This window comes from Salvelinus namaycush, chromosome 16 (genome assembly GCF_016432855.1).
Source record: "Salvelinus namaycush isolate Seneca chromosome 16, SaNama_1.0, whole genome shotgun sequence".
NCBI classification, from domain to species: Eukaryota; Metazoa; Chordata; class Actinopteri; order Salmoniformes; family Salmonidae; genus Salvelinus; species Salvelinus namaycush.
The window spans coordinates 34,713,040-34,726,342 of NC_052322.1; the positions used below are offsets into that span (position 1 = coordinate 34,713,040).

The 13,303-nt window shown below is 44.2% G+C and overlaps 1 protein-coding gene across 2 annotated transcripts in view; it reads right to left on the reverse strand.

Moving 5' to 3' along the window:
• The window catches only part of LOC120061349 (zinc finger protein 704-like), a 47,185-nt gene extending 35,992 nt beyond the window's left edge, over positions 1-11,193 (reverse strand). For both annotated transcript variants that reach the window (XM_039011099.1, XM_039011098.1), the window contains exons 1-2: positions 11,101-11,193; positions 2,462-2,706 (exon numbers count right to left, since the gene is read on the reverse strand). In XM_039011099.1, coding sequence (XP_038867027.1) covers positions 2,462-2,706; positions 11,101-11,164 — 309 coding nt within the window. In that variant the 5' untranslated portion in view covers positions 11,165-11,193. The remainder of the gene's footprint in view (positions 1-2,461; positions 2,707-11,100) is intronic.
• Between the last annotated feature and the right edge of the window lie 2,110 nt (positions 11,194-13,303).

Below are 13,303 nucleotides of genomic sequence, written 5' to 3' on the forward strand. Positions count from 1 at the left end.
AGTACGATCTTTGTCCCCATGTGAGGTTGCAAACTGTAGTCTGGCTTTTTTATGGCGTTTTGGAGCAGTGGCTTCTCCCTTGCTGAGCGGCCTTTTCAGGTTATGTCGATATAGGACTCATTTTACTGTGGATATAGATACTTTTGTACCTGCTTCCTCCAGAATCTTCACACGGTCCTTTGCTATTGTTCTGGGATTGATTTGCACTTTTCGCACCAAAGTACGTTCATCTGTAGGAGACAGAACGCGTCTCCTTCCTGAGCGGTATGACAGCTGTGTGGTCCCATGGTGTTTAAACTTGCTTACTATTGTTTGTACAGATGAAAGTGGTACCTTCAGGCATTTGGAAATTGTTCCCAAGGATGGACCAGACTTTTGGAGGTCTACAATTTTTTTCTGTGGTCTTGGCTGATTTCTTTTTCCGATGATGTCAAGCAAAGAGGCACTGCGCTTGAAGGTAGGCCTTGAAATACATCCACAGGTACACCTCCAATTGACTCAAATGATGTCAATTAGCCTATCAGAAGCTTCTAAAGCCATGACATCATTTTCTGGAATTTTCCAAGCTGTTTAAAGGCACAGTCAACTTAGTGTATGTAAACTTCTGACCCACTGGAATTGTGATACAGTGAATTATAAGTGAAATAATCTGTCCGTAAACAATTGTTACTTGTGTCATGCACAAAGTAGATGTCCTAACCGACCTGCTAAAACAACTATAGTTTGTTAACAAGAACTGATGTAAACCTCCGACTTCAACTGCATGTGTTATGGCTTTACACCCCCTGCTATAATGTGTATAAAGAGTTACTTGTCTAACAGAACACAGAGGGTGTTCTTTAATGGAAGCCTATCAAATATAATCCAGTTAGAATCAGGAATATATATATATGAGCCCCTCCAATCTATGAGCCCCTCCAGTCTCCACAACTACATATGAGCCCCTCCAGTCTCCACTCCTATATATGAGCCCCTCCAGTTTCCACTCCTATATATGAGCCCGTCCAGTCTCCACAACTACATATGAGCCCCTCCAGTCTCCACTCCTATATATGAGCCCGTCCAGTCTGCACTCCTATATATGAGCCCCTCCAGTCTCCACTCCTATATATGAGCCCCTCCAGTCTGCACTCCTATATATGAGCCCCTCCAAACTCCACTCCTATATATGAGCCCCTCCAGTCTCCACTCCTATATATGAGCCCGTCCAGTCTCCACTCCTATATATGAGCCCCTCCAGTCTCCACTCCTATATATGAGCCCCTCCAGTCTCCACTCCTATATATGAGACCCTCCAGTCTCCACTCCTATATATGAGCCCCTCCAGTCTCCACTCCTATATATGAGCCCGTCCAGTCTGCACTCCTATATATGAGCCCCTCCAGTCTCCACTCCTATATATGAGACCCTCCAGTCTCCACTCCTATATCTGAGCCCCTCCAGTCTCCACTCCTATATATGAGCCCGTCCAGTCTGCACTCCTATATATGAGCCCCTCCAGTCTCCACTCCTATATCTGAGCCCCTCCAGTCTCCACTCCTATATATGAGCCCGTCCAGTCTGCACTCCTATATATGAGCCCCTCCAGTCTCCACTCCTATATATGAGCCCCTCCAGTCTCCACTCCTATATCTGAGCCCCTCCAGTCTCCACTCCTATATCTGAGCCCCTCCAGTTTCCACTCCTATATCTGTCACAGTGGAGTAATGAGATTCTTCTCCCTCTCTCAGCTACCTACAGCTGAAGCCTCATATTCTCTCCTTTTAGTCCTTCCCTACTTCCCTCCTCCTTTCCTCCTCCATCCCAAAACCCTTCTTATTCCCCCTCTTCTCTCTTCTCTCTTCCCCCATCCCAAATCTCTTTTTACACCCAGTCCTTCCTTTCTAAACTCTCTTTTTACACACCTCCTCCCCTTTCCCCCTTCTAACTCCCCTCTTCCTCTCGGAGGTGGGTGAGGGGGCTAATGGCTCTTCTTGATACTGAAACCACCTTTACGTCATGGACTGTTTCCACCGCATGAAAAGACAAGGGAAGAAAATGTAGGGCGAGAGGGAAAGAGAGAGTGAGAACACACTCCATCACGCTCAGAGGCGTTAAGATTGACAGGCCTTATCTCAGGGCCAAACTTGTGTCACAGGATCCTAACGTTGGTTTCAGAGGCCCCAGACACTGCTCTGAGTTAGGAATACTACACATCAGGGCAAGGGTTCCTAAATCCATGGGAGCAACTGTTGGCCAATGGACAATTTCTACTAGGTCGCAGCTTAGGTTTGGCTGTGGCTACAAATATTATTCTCATCTGGAGATTCCCAAGAACCAAGTAACTGGACTGAATAAATCAAATAGCTGTGATCTATGAACTCCTTGGAGATCAGGAGATGAGTATGGAAAGATATTCAGAAGCATTGAGACGAAGCCTCATTACAACCCCCCGACCCCGACCCCTGACCCCGAGTTGTACCTTTCGCTTCCGGGGTATGGGGTCCACAAACGGAAAATGAGTGCTCTCTGTGACGTCCTCGATGACGTCATCACCCTGGGAGGGGAGCAGGAAGCTCTTGCTGGCATCGTTGGAGAGGGGTGGGGATGGCGTGGAGGGCACTGATTGGTCGCTGGTGTCCCAGCTCCAGTTGCCACTGGTGGAGCTGCTGTAGCTGGTCGACAGCGCCTCCTTCCACCCCCTGCTAGCCGACTCCGGAACTGCAGCTGGAGACAGCGAAGGGCCGGTCAGTACCATGCTATCATAGCCAAGGAGGAAGCCAATCTGAGAATTTAGTTTTAATTCACTTATTACTCTAAAAACCTTGTCACAAAATGTGTTTTGCATTGCCTTGTGCTGAAACATAAGGAAAAATAAGAGGTAGAGCCTCTCAGCAGGATGAGGTGTGTGTTGGGGATTTTATTAACTCATATGAATCAATGACTGACTGGTCCATGGGGGCCAGTGTAGATGAGAAGGATCCTACAGAGAATAGAGTCATAGGAGTGTTGTCTTAGGGAAGATTAACCTCTTATCCCTCAAAGACATTGAGAGTTAAGCACAACAGCACAACAATGAAACCAGGGGAAAGAAAATAAGATATTGGAGGGAAGACAGGTACAGTTGAATTATGTACTGTATGAATAGAGATTGATGAAATTTCTGATGTATCATGAAAAATTAATACAGCTTTGACCTTTCTCCCCACATACAGCACAGTATACCCTCCCAGCACCTAATACAGTGCATTCGGGAAAGTGTTCAGACCCCTTCACCTTTTCCACAATCCACAACCTTATTCAAAAATGTATTAAATTGTTTTCCCCCCCTCATCAATCTACAAACAATACCCCATAATGACAAAGCAAAAACTATTTTTTTGGGACATTTTTCAAATGTATTACAAATAAAAACTGTAATATCACATTTACATAAGTATTCAGACCCTTTACTCAGTACTTTATTGAAGTACCTTTGGCAGCGATTGCAGCCTCGAGTCTTCTTGGGTAAGACTTTACAAGCTTGGCACACATGAATTTGGGGAGTTTCTCCTATTCTTCTCTGCAGGTCCTCTCAAGCTCTGTCAGGTTGGATGGGGAGCATCGCTGCACAGCTATTTTCAGATCTCTCCAATGATGTTCGATCGGGTTCAAGTCCGGGCTCTGGCTGAGCGACTCAAGGACATTCAGAGACTTGTCCCGAAGCCACTCCTGCATTGTCTTGGCTGTGCTTAGGGTCGTTGTCCTGTTGGAAGGTGAACCTTCGCCCCAGTCTGACGTCCTGAGCGCTCTGGTGCAGATTTTCATCAATGACCTCTGTACTTTGCTCTGTTCATCTTTCCCTCAATCCCGACAAGTCTCCCAGTCCCTGCTGCTGAAAAACATCCCAACAGCATGATGCTGCCACCACCATGCTTCACTGTAGGGATGGTGCCAGGTTTCCTCCAGACGTGACACTTGGTATTCAGGCAAAAGACTTCAATCTTGGTTTCATCATACCACACAATCTTGCTTCTCATGGTCTGAGAGTCCTTCAGGTGCCTTTTGGCAAACTCCAAGTGGGCTGTCATGTGCCTTTTACTGAGGAGTGGCTTCCGTCTGGCCACTCCACAGTAAAGGCCTGATTGGTGGAGTGCTGCAGAGATGTTATTCTAGAAGGTTCTCCCATCTCCACAGAGGAACCCTGGAGAATCGGGTTCTTAGTCACCTACCTGACCAAGGCCCTTCTCCCCCGATAGCTCAGTTTGGCTGGGCGGCCACCTCTAGGAAGAGTGTTGGTGGTTCCAAACTTCTTCCATTTAAGAATGATGGAGGCCACTGTGTTCTTGGGAACTTTCAATGCTGCAGAAATTGTTTGGTACACATCCCCAGATCTGTGCCTCGACACCATCCTGTCTCGGAGCTCTACGGACATTTCCTTTGACCTCATGGCTTGGTTTTTACTGTGGGACCTTGTATAGACAGGTGTGTGCCTTTCCAAATCATGTTCAGTCAATTGAATTTACCACAGGTGGACTCCAATCAAGTTGTAGAAACATCTCAAGGAAGATCAATGGAAACAGGATGCACCTGAGCTCAATTTCAAGTCTCATAGCAAAGGGTCTGAATACTTACAGTACCAGTCAAAAGTTTGGACACACCTACTCATTCAAGGGTTTTTCTTTATTTTTACTATTTTCTACATTGTAGAATAATAGTGAAGACATCAAAACTATGAAATCATGTAGTAACCAAAAAAGTGTTAAACAAATCAAAATATATTTTATATTTGAGATTCTTCAAAGTAGCCACCCATTGCCTTGATGACATCTTTGCACACTCTTGGCATTCTCTCAAACAGCTTCATGAGGTAGTCACCTAGAATGCATTACAAGTACATTTGTGGATTTCTTTCTTTCTTAATGCGTTTGAGCCAATCAGTTGTGTTGTGACAAGGTATGGGTGGTATACACAAGATAGCTCTATTATGGCAAGAACAACTCACATAAACAAAGAAAAACAACAGTCCATCATTTATTTAAGACATGAAGGTCAGTCACCGCGGAAAAAAACATCAAGCGCTGTGGTGAAATTAGCTCTCTTGAGTACCGACACAGGAAAGGAAGACCCAGAGTTACCTCTGCTGCAGAGGATAAGTTCATTTGAGTTAACTGCACCTCAGATTGCAGCCCAAATAAATGCTTCACAGAGTTCAAGTAACAGATACTTCTCAACATCAACTGTTCAAAGGAGACTGCATGAATCAGGCCTTCATGGTCAAATTGATGCAAAGAAACCACTACTGAAGGATGAGTCCAAATGTGAGATTTTTGGTTCCAACGGCTGTGTCTTTGTGAGATGCAGAGTAGGTGAACGGATGATCTCCGCATGTGTGGTTCCCACAGTGAAGCATGGAGGAGGAGGTGTGATGGTGTGGGGGTGCTTGGCTGGTGACATCCTCTGGGATTTATTTAGAATTCAAGGCACACTTAACCAGTATGGCTACCGGAGCATTTTGCAGCAATAGGTTCGGAAACCTTCCAGGAAATTTCCGGAAATTTTCTGTGGAAAGTTATGCCCTGGAATTTTGGGAATTTTGCTTAAATACATAAAAAAAGATAGCTTATAACAGTGAACCTTTTTTGTGGAATACACATAAGGCAATTCTAGGTCTTGTGGCATATTTTGGTTAAACTATCCCCAATTCAATGGAATTGCAACCCTCTGCATGCACAGTGCATTCTTCCATCACATGTGCAGTGCACTCTTCCATCACATGTACAGCTGATTCTCAAGATCTTGCACACTAATGCGATGCTATTGAGCCCACGCTACTACACTGTCTGAGCAAAGGACTACATGCTTTCTGGTAAGTTTTTATTACAATACTGGGTGGGGTGAATATATTTTATATGACATATGTAAGAAATTGTAATAGATATTGGTAACTTGTTTTAACAACTTCTCAACACTAGCTATACTTGACACAACATGCACCCATCCCCCACTATACCCCCACTCTTCGTACCCTTATAATAACCACAGACCCACACACACTCCCCTCCCCCATGAACAGGCCCCTGCTAAAACAACCCCACACACACAACCCCACACACACTATATTCAAGGTTGGAACTCAAGACAAAGAACTATGTTAAGAACCAATGGAACGTCGACACCAGGCCTGAACAGGACTACCCACGACCCAGATCGACCAATCAGAAGGCCAGACTACCAGATCAACCTACTTCATTCAATGCATATATAAAGCTGTACAATACGTTTAGCGCTCTCTCTTCCGACGATTCCATACGAGTCAGACAGAAGGGGCCGTGCTGCACGATTTACTAAGATATTTTTACATGTGAATAAACGGCCTTATTATACAAATATCCACCTCGTCCTATGTCTCCACTTGATCTCCTGTCTCCAGTAAACGTTTTATCAACACATACATGATTTTTTTGTTAACTAGGAAATCGTAACAATTTCTGCTAGCTAGTTTTTGCTACCATGTGAGTTTTAGCTTGCTTGAGCCTGCGAACTGAGGAGTGTTAATTCACCTGCTTCCATACATGTTTCATTTTAAAACATTTATCTTACAAAGGAGTTGTTTAATCTGACTGCTTATCTATTTATCTGTACATGGAATTGTATTTTAGTTTTTTTACTCATTTAAAAAAAATCTTTACAGGAAAATGCCACGGGCACTATCTGATATGTGGAGACATTTCACGGCAGCTAATGTAGAAGAAAAAGCTGTGTACATTTGCAAATACTGTGCCAAATGATATGTGATGAATGCAACAAAGATGCAGAATCATCTGGCCAAGTGCATAACGTTCCCTCAGCGCTCACAACAAGCAACCTCTGACAAAAGTCCCTCTACTTCTATTTGAGGTGAAAATGATGAATCAGACACCTTATCGATAGCAACAGCTCATGGTCCTCCTGGAATCAGGAGGTTTTTTGACTCAATGGAGGAACATAGTCAGAGAAATGCTGATGAATGTCTTGCTCGAGCTGTGTATGCAACTGGTTCACCTCTGATGCTTACTGGCAATGTGTATTGGAAGAGATTTCTGAATGTTCTTCGCCCAGCATACACCCCTCCAACCAAGCATGCTTTATTTACTAATTTGCTGGATGCAGAGTTCAACAGAGTTCAAGTGAAGGTCAAGCAAATCATAGAGAAAGCAGACTGTATTGCAATCATCTATGATGGGTGGTCGAATGCTCGTGGGCAAGGAATAATTAACTACATCATCTCCACCCCTCAACCAGTATTCTACAAGAGCACAGACACAAGGGACAACAGACACACCGGCCTCTACATTGCAGATGAGCTGAAGACAGTCATCAATGACCTTGGGCCACAGAAGGTATTTGCACTGGTGACAGACAATGCTGCAAACATGAAGGCTGCTTGGTCTAAAGTGGAGGAGTCCTACCCTCACATCACACCCATTGGCTGTGCTGTTCATGCATTGAATCTGCTCCTCAAGGACATCATGGCACTGAAAACAATGGATACACTACAAGAGAGCCAAGGAAATGGTTAAGTATGTGAAGGGTCATCAAGTTATAGTAGCAATCTACCTCACCAAGCAAAGTGAGAAGAATAAGAGCACCACATTGAAGCTGCCCAGCAACACCCATTGGGGTGGTGTTGTCATCATGTTTGACAGTCTCCTGGAGGGGAAGGAGTCTCTCCAAGAAATGGCCATATCGCAGTATGCCGATATAGACAGCCCCATCAAGAGGATCCAGCCCCATCAAGAGGATCCTCCTGAGAGTGGTAAGCAGCCTGAAACTCCTGAAACCTATAGCAGTAGCCATTGCACGGATTGAGGGAGACAACGCCATCCTGTCTGATGTTTAGTCTCTGCTTGCAGAAGTAAGAGAAGAAATCCGTACTGCCCTGCCCACTTCACTGTTGCTCCAAGCAGAGGAAACTGCAGTTCTGAAATACATCAAAAAGCGTGAAGACTTCTGCCTGAAGCCCATACACCCCACAGTGTTGGACATGTTGGACCCCATAGTATGCTGGCAAGAGCATCCTGTCTGGTGCAGAGATCAACAAGGCCTAAGGTGTCATCACTACCGTGTCTCGCCACCTTGGCCTGGATGAGGGCAAGGTTCTTGGCAGTCTGGCGATATACACTTCCAAGCAAGGGCTTTGGGATGGAGATGCAATATGGCAGTCGTGCCAAAATATCTCATCTGCCACCTGGTAGAAGGGACTTTGTGGATCTGAGGCTCTTTCCCCTGTTGCCTCCATCATCCTCCAAATCCCACCAATATCAGCTGCCTCAGAGCGCAACTGGTCCTTGTTTGGGAACACACACACCAAAGCACGCAACAGGCTGACCAATACATGGGTTGTAAAATTGGTCGGGCAAATTTGAGGCTTTTTGAGCCTGACAATGAGCCATGCTCTACAGGGTTGGAAAGTGACAGTGAAGATGAGGCCTCAGTCTGATGTTGAAGAGGTGGACATTGAGGAGGTCCAGGGAGAAGACATGGAAGCCTGAAAGGAAGACAACCAAATCTTTAGTTTCTAGACTATCATTTTACAGATGTATGTTGAAAACGTTTTTGGGAGATGCGATGGATCATTGGGGATCATTCAATATTCCCTTTCTTTTGTTGTTCAGTGAAATCATCCCATGTGAAGATTCAACTCATTTAATTAAAGTTCAATTCATAACTAAATCGTTTTTAAAAATGTCTATTGGAAGGATTTAATAATTTGCAATAATGTCTACATATGATAAGGTAAAATGTTTATGTTTCTGTCTCCATATGATATGGTAAATATATCCAATGCAAAAAACATCTACAATTAAATGGTATTAATATTAATTTGCATATATTTCCGTTAATTCCCAAATATTCCCATAAATTCCCACGGAAAGTTTCCACCTCTGAATATTCCCCAAAATGTGCAACCCTAGCACTTAGTGGGACTATCATTTGTTTTTCAACAGGACAACGACCTCCAGGCTGTGTAAGGGCTATTTGACCAAGGAGAGTGATAGAGTGCTGCATCAGATGACCTGGCCTCCACAATCACCAATTGAGATGGTTTGGGATGAGTTGGACCGCAGAATGAAAGAAAATAAGCCAACAAGTGTTCAGCATATGTGGGAACTCCTTCAAGACTGTTGGAAAATCATTTCTCATGAAGCTGGCTGAGAGAATGCCAAGAGTGTGCAAAGCTGTCATCAAGGCAAAGGGTGGCTACTTTGAAGAATCTAAAATCTAAAATAAATTTAGTTTTGTTTAACACTTTTTTGGTTACTACATGATTCCATATGTGTTATTCATAGTTTTGATGTCTTCACTATTATTCTACAATGTAGAAAATAGTAAAAATAAAGAAAAACCCTTGAATGAGTAGGTGTGTCCAGACTTTTGACTGGTACTGTATCTAAATAAGATATTTCTGTTTTTAATTTGTTATATTTATGTTTTACATTTGCTAAAAATTCCAAAAACCTGCTTTCGCTTTGTCATTATGGGGTATTGTGTGTAGATTAATGACATGTTTAAAAAAGCTGTAACGTAACAAAATGTTGAAAAAGTCAAAGGGTCTGAATACTTTCCGAATGCACTGTGTGTTGTGGATTAACCCACTTGAATCAATAACAGAACTAAACTGTGGAGATGGGGACAAGAGTGGTTAAATACAGTATATTTACAGTATACTGTAGATTTAGGGAAGGGGGAAGAAAACCCCCAAAATGTTCATGGATAGGTTTTAACCAAAATGGATCCCGGCCAGGCTTACACAGGGAGTCGTTTTTCAAAGGCACACTGACCCAGCCACACGTGACCCTAATGTGTGTTCCAACACAGTGGCTAGGTACCAGCTCTCATCTCCTCACCTCAGCGTGATCAGAACATCTAATGAACAATAGGGGAAAATGGATGTGGATTTAGAGGTACAGTAGGTTTGTAGGGTTGCCAGCCCTCCTGGTTTGGCCTGGGGTCTCCTGGAAACAGCCATATTCCTCCTGGCGAGCAGTACAGCTGTTAATGCCTAAATGAAATTAATATATTAAGTGTGAGCAAGATCTTTTATAATCTGTATAACCCAGTCATCTGGTTCTGAGTTGACAAACCCTAGTATAGAGGTAATTTTGTCATTTATCAATAGAGGGTGATGACAAAAAATTGGGAATTTCTGGTAAAACCGATAAACAAGTGTCCTCTCCCCTCTCTTATCCCTCTATCCCTCTCGTTTTCTCTATAAAAGAAAGAGCAGTCGGCTTAATGGCACTCCCAGGAGTTGCCGTGTTGCCTGATTAAAAAGAAAAACGTAATAAAAATAGCATAAAGTCAAATAAAGCTGCTCTCCAATGAGGGGGGATAGGGCTGGTAAAACACAGCAAAAGAAAAACACTTGCATGATTAAGTTAAAGAGAAAATCAACTCAGAAACTATCTTTATTTCATTTTTTTCATTAGTCCACTGTTGCTGTTGTCAGGAGTCAAGTTTATAAGATATTGGGCTTTCAAGAAGCCAAGTGTCAAGCTGCAAAATGCTATCCAATATCTGGAAAACTTGACTGCTTTTGAGACTAAATCAACAGTGGCCTAATGAAGAGATCGTGGACTTACCAAAAGATAGACTTACCAAAAGATAGACTTACCAAAAGATGGTTTTTGAGTGGATATTCCCTTTAAGGCTAAATATAGAAGGACAATTCTGACACATGGGCCCATTTCACCAGTCCCCACAAGGAAAAGGCAATTTTAGGCTTAGGGGTTAGGTTTAGGGTTACAATTAAAGTTACAATAAGGGTTAGGTTTAGGGTTAGTGATTTGGGGTTAAGTTAGGGTTAAGGTTAGGGTTAGGTTTAAGGGTTAGGAAAAATAGGATTTTGAACGGGAATCTATTGTTTGCTCCCCACAAGGATAGTAAAACAAAGATGTGTGTGTGTGTGTGTGTGTGTGTGTGTGTGTGTGTGTGTGTGTGTGTGTGTGTGTGTGTGTGTGTGTGTGTGTGTGTGTGCGTGCGTGCGTGCGTGTGTGTGTAAGTCTGTGTGTGCGTGCGTGCGTGCGTGCGTGCGTGCATGCGTGTGTGTGTGTGTGTGTGTGTATGTGTGTGTGTGTGCGTGTGTGTGTGGGGTCTTACCTGAGGATGTCTGGGTGAGGACCAGTGGGGAGGTGGATAGCGATGTCAGGACGGTGGCAGCCATTACCTCCTTATCAGCACGACCTGAGGGTTTCCTGCAATACACACCAGATAACAGGTTACACATTATGGACATAAAACCGATGGAGGTGCTAGAAACCCACAACCAACATGCTATTCCTGCATAGCAAACTGTATCAAACCGGCACACCTGTAACAGTCATTCTATAATATATATATAAGCATACTAGCATAGAAAATGGCCCATTGTTCACTATAAGGTCCTCAGAGTTAGATTTCCGCACTGCAGACTGACCAGTAGCTGTGTTCGCCATTGCAGACCACCCATCAACTGAGTATGCCGCAGTCAAACCGACCAATCATGTGTCTGCCATAGCCAAACCTAGAAACCAGGAAAAGGCCCAACCCTATCCCAATCCCAACTCTGAATATACCAGCCAGGCTTTCTTTAGACAGAACAACAAACTGTTTTATAGCATGGAATGGAAAATTAGAGTACAATAATAAATACTGTGTTCCACTCCCCTGTGAATGCTGAAAATTCCCCCTTAGCACGGAATGCTGACCAGACCGACGTTCGGATAACGTTCGGATAACGTTCAGATAACCAGAACACTCCTTTTGCAGAGCCCTGTCACATTAGTCTAGCAGTGGGTGAAGGCTAAAGACACTGGCGAGTCCCGGCTAATGGCTGGGTCATGACTACAAGATCCGGTTTTGTTTATTCATGGTTCATTGCTATTGGTTGAGAGGGAAATTCCAAACGCCTGAGATGGGTCACAGGACAAGCTTCTCTAGCTACCTGAGAGAATAAGGATGATATGATCATATGATAGGGGGAAGCTGGCTATGTGTAAGGCATATATTCCGCTACAGCTGTCAGCTGCTTTAAAATAGGAAGTGAAGTGAAAAAGCAAGAGGATAAGAGAGCGGGACAGAGAGAGAGAGAGCAAGAGAGCAAGAGAGACCAGAGAGAGAGAGCAAGAGAGCAAGAGAGACCAGAGAGAGAGAGAGAGCAAGAGAGCAAGAGAGACCAGAAAGAGAGAGACAGAGAGAGAAAGAGAGACCGGAGAGAGAGAGAGCAAGAGAGACCAGAGAGAGAGAGAGCAAGAGAGACCAGAGAGAGAGAGAGAGAGAGAAGATTGACCAGAGAGAGAGAGAGCAAGAGAGAAAGAGAGACCAGAGAGAGAGAGAGCAAGAGAGAAAGAGAGACCAGAGAGAGAGAGAGAGAGATAGAAAGAGAGACCAGAGAGAGAGAGAGAGAGCAAGAGAGAGAGAGAGAGAAAGAGAGAGAGCAAGAGAGCAAGAGAGACCAGAGAGAGAGAGACAGAGAGAGAAAGAGAGACCAGAGAGAGAGAGAGACCAGAGAGAGAGAGAGAGCAAGAGAGAAAGAGAGACCAGAGAGAGAGAGAGAAAGAGAGACCAGAGAGAGAGAGAGAGAGACCAGAGAGAGAGAGAGAGAGCAAGAGAGAAAGAGAGACCAGAGAGAGAGAGAGAAAGAGAGACCAGAGAGAGAGAGAGCAAGAGAGAAAGAGAGACCAGAGAGAGAGAGAGAGAGATAGAGAGAAAGAGAGACCAGAGAGAGAAAGAGAGAGAGAGAGAAAGAGAGACCAGAGAGAGAGAGAGCAAGAGAGAAAGAGAGACCAGAGAGAGAGAGAGAGAGAGATAGAGAGAAAGAGAGACCAGAGAGAGAAAGAGAGAGAGAGAAAGAGAAACCAGAGAGAGAGAGAGAGACCAGAGAGAGAGAGAGAGAGAGAGAGAGAGAGAGAGAGAAAGAGAGACCAGAGAGAGAGAGAGAGAAAGAGAGACCAGAGAGAGAGAGAGCAAGAGAGAAAGAGAGACCAGAGAGAGAGAGAGAGAGAGAGAAAGAGAGACGTTTGGCAATGTTGTTATAACCTCTCTGTACCCAGCACACTCCTTGAAAGAGCCGTCAGCTCAACCCTGTACTTATACTGCCCACTGGCACGGAGAGCTCTACACAGAACAGGGTAGTCTTTAAGAGAGGGTCATCTAATAAAAACATAAAGAGCATGCAGTAATCTGTGTCATTGTGTTGTAAAGACCCAGATCCTCACTCCCTATGCACCACTGCTCTCTGACCTCTCTCTCTCTCTGACCTCTCTCTCTCTCTCTCTCTGACCTCTCTCTCTCTCTCCCCCATCTAAAACATAAACAGTTCTGT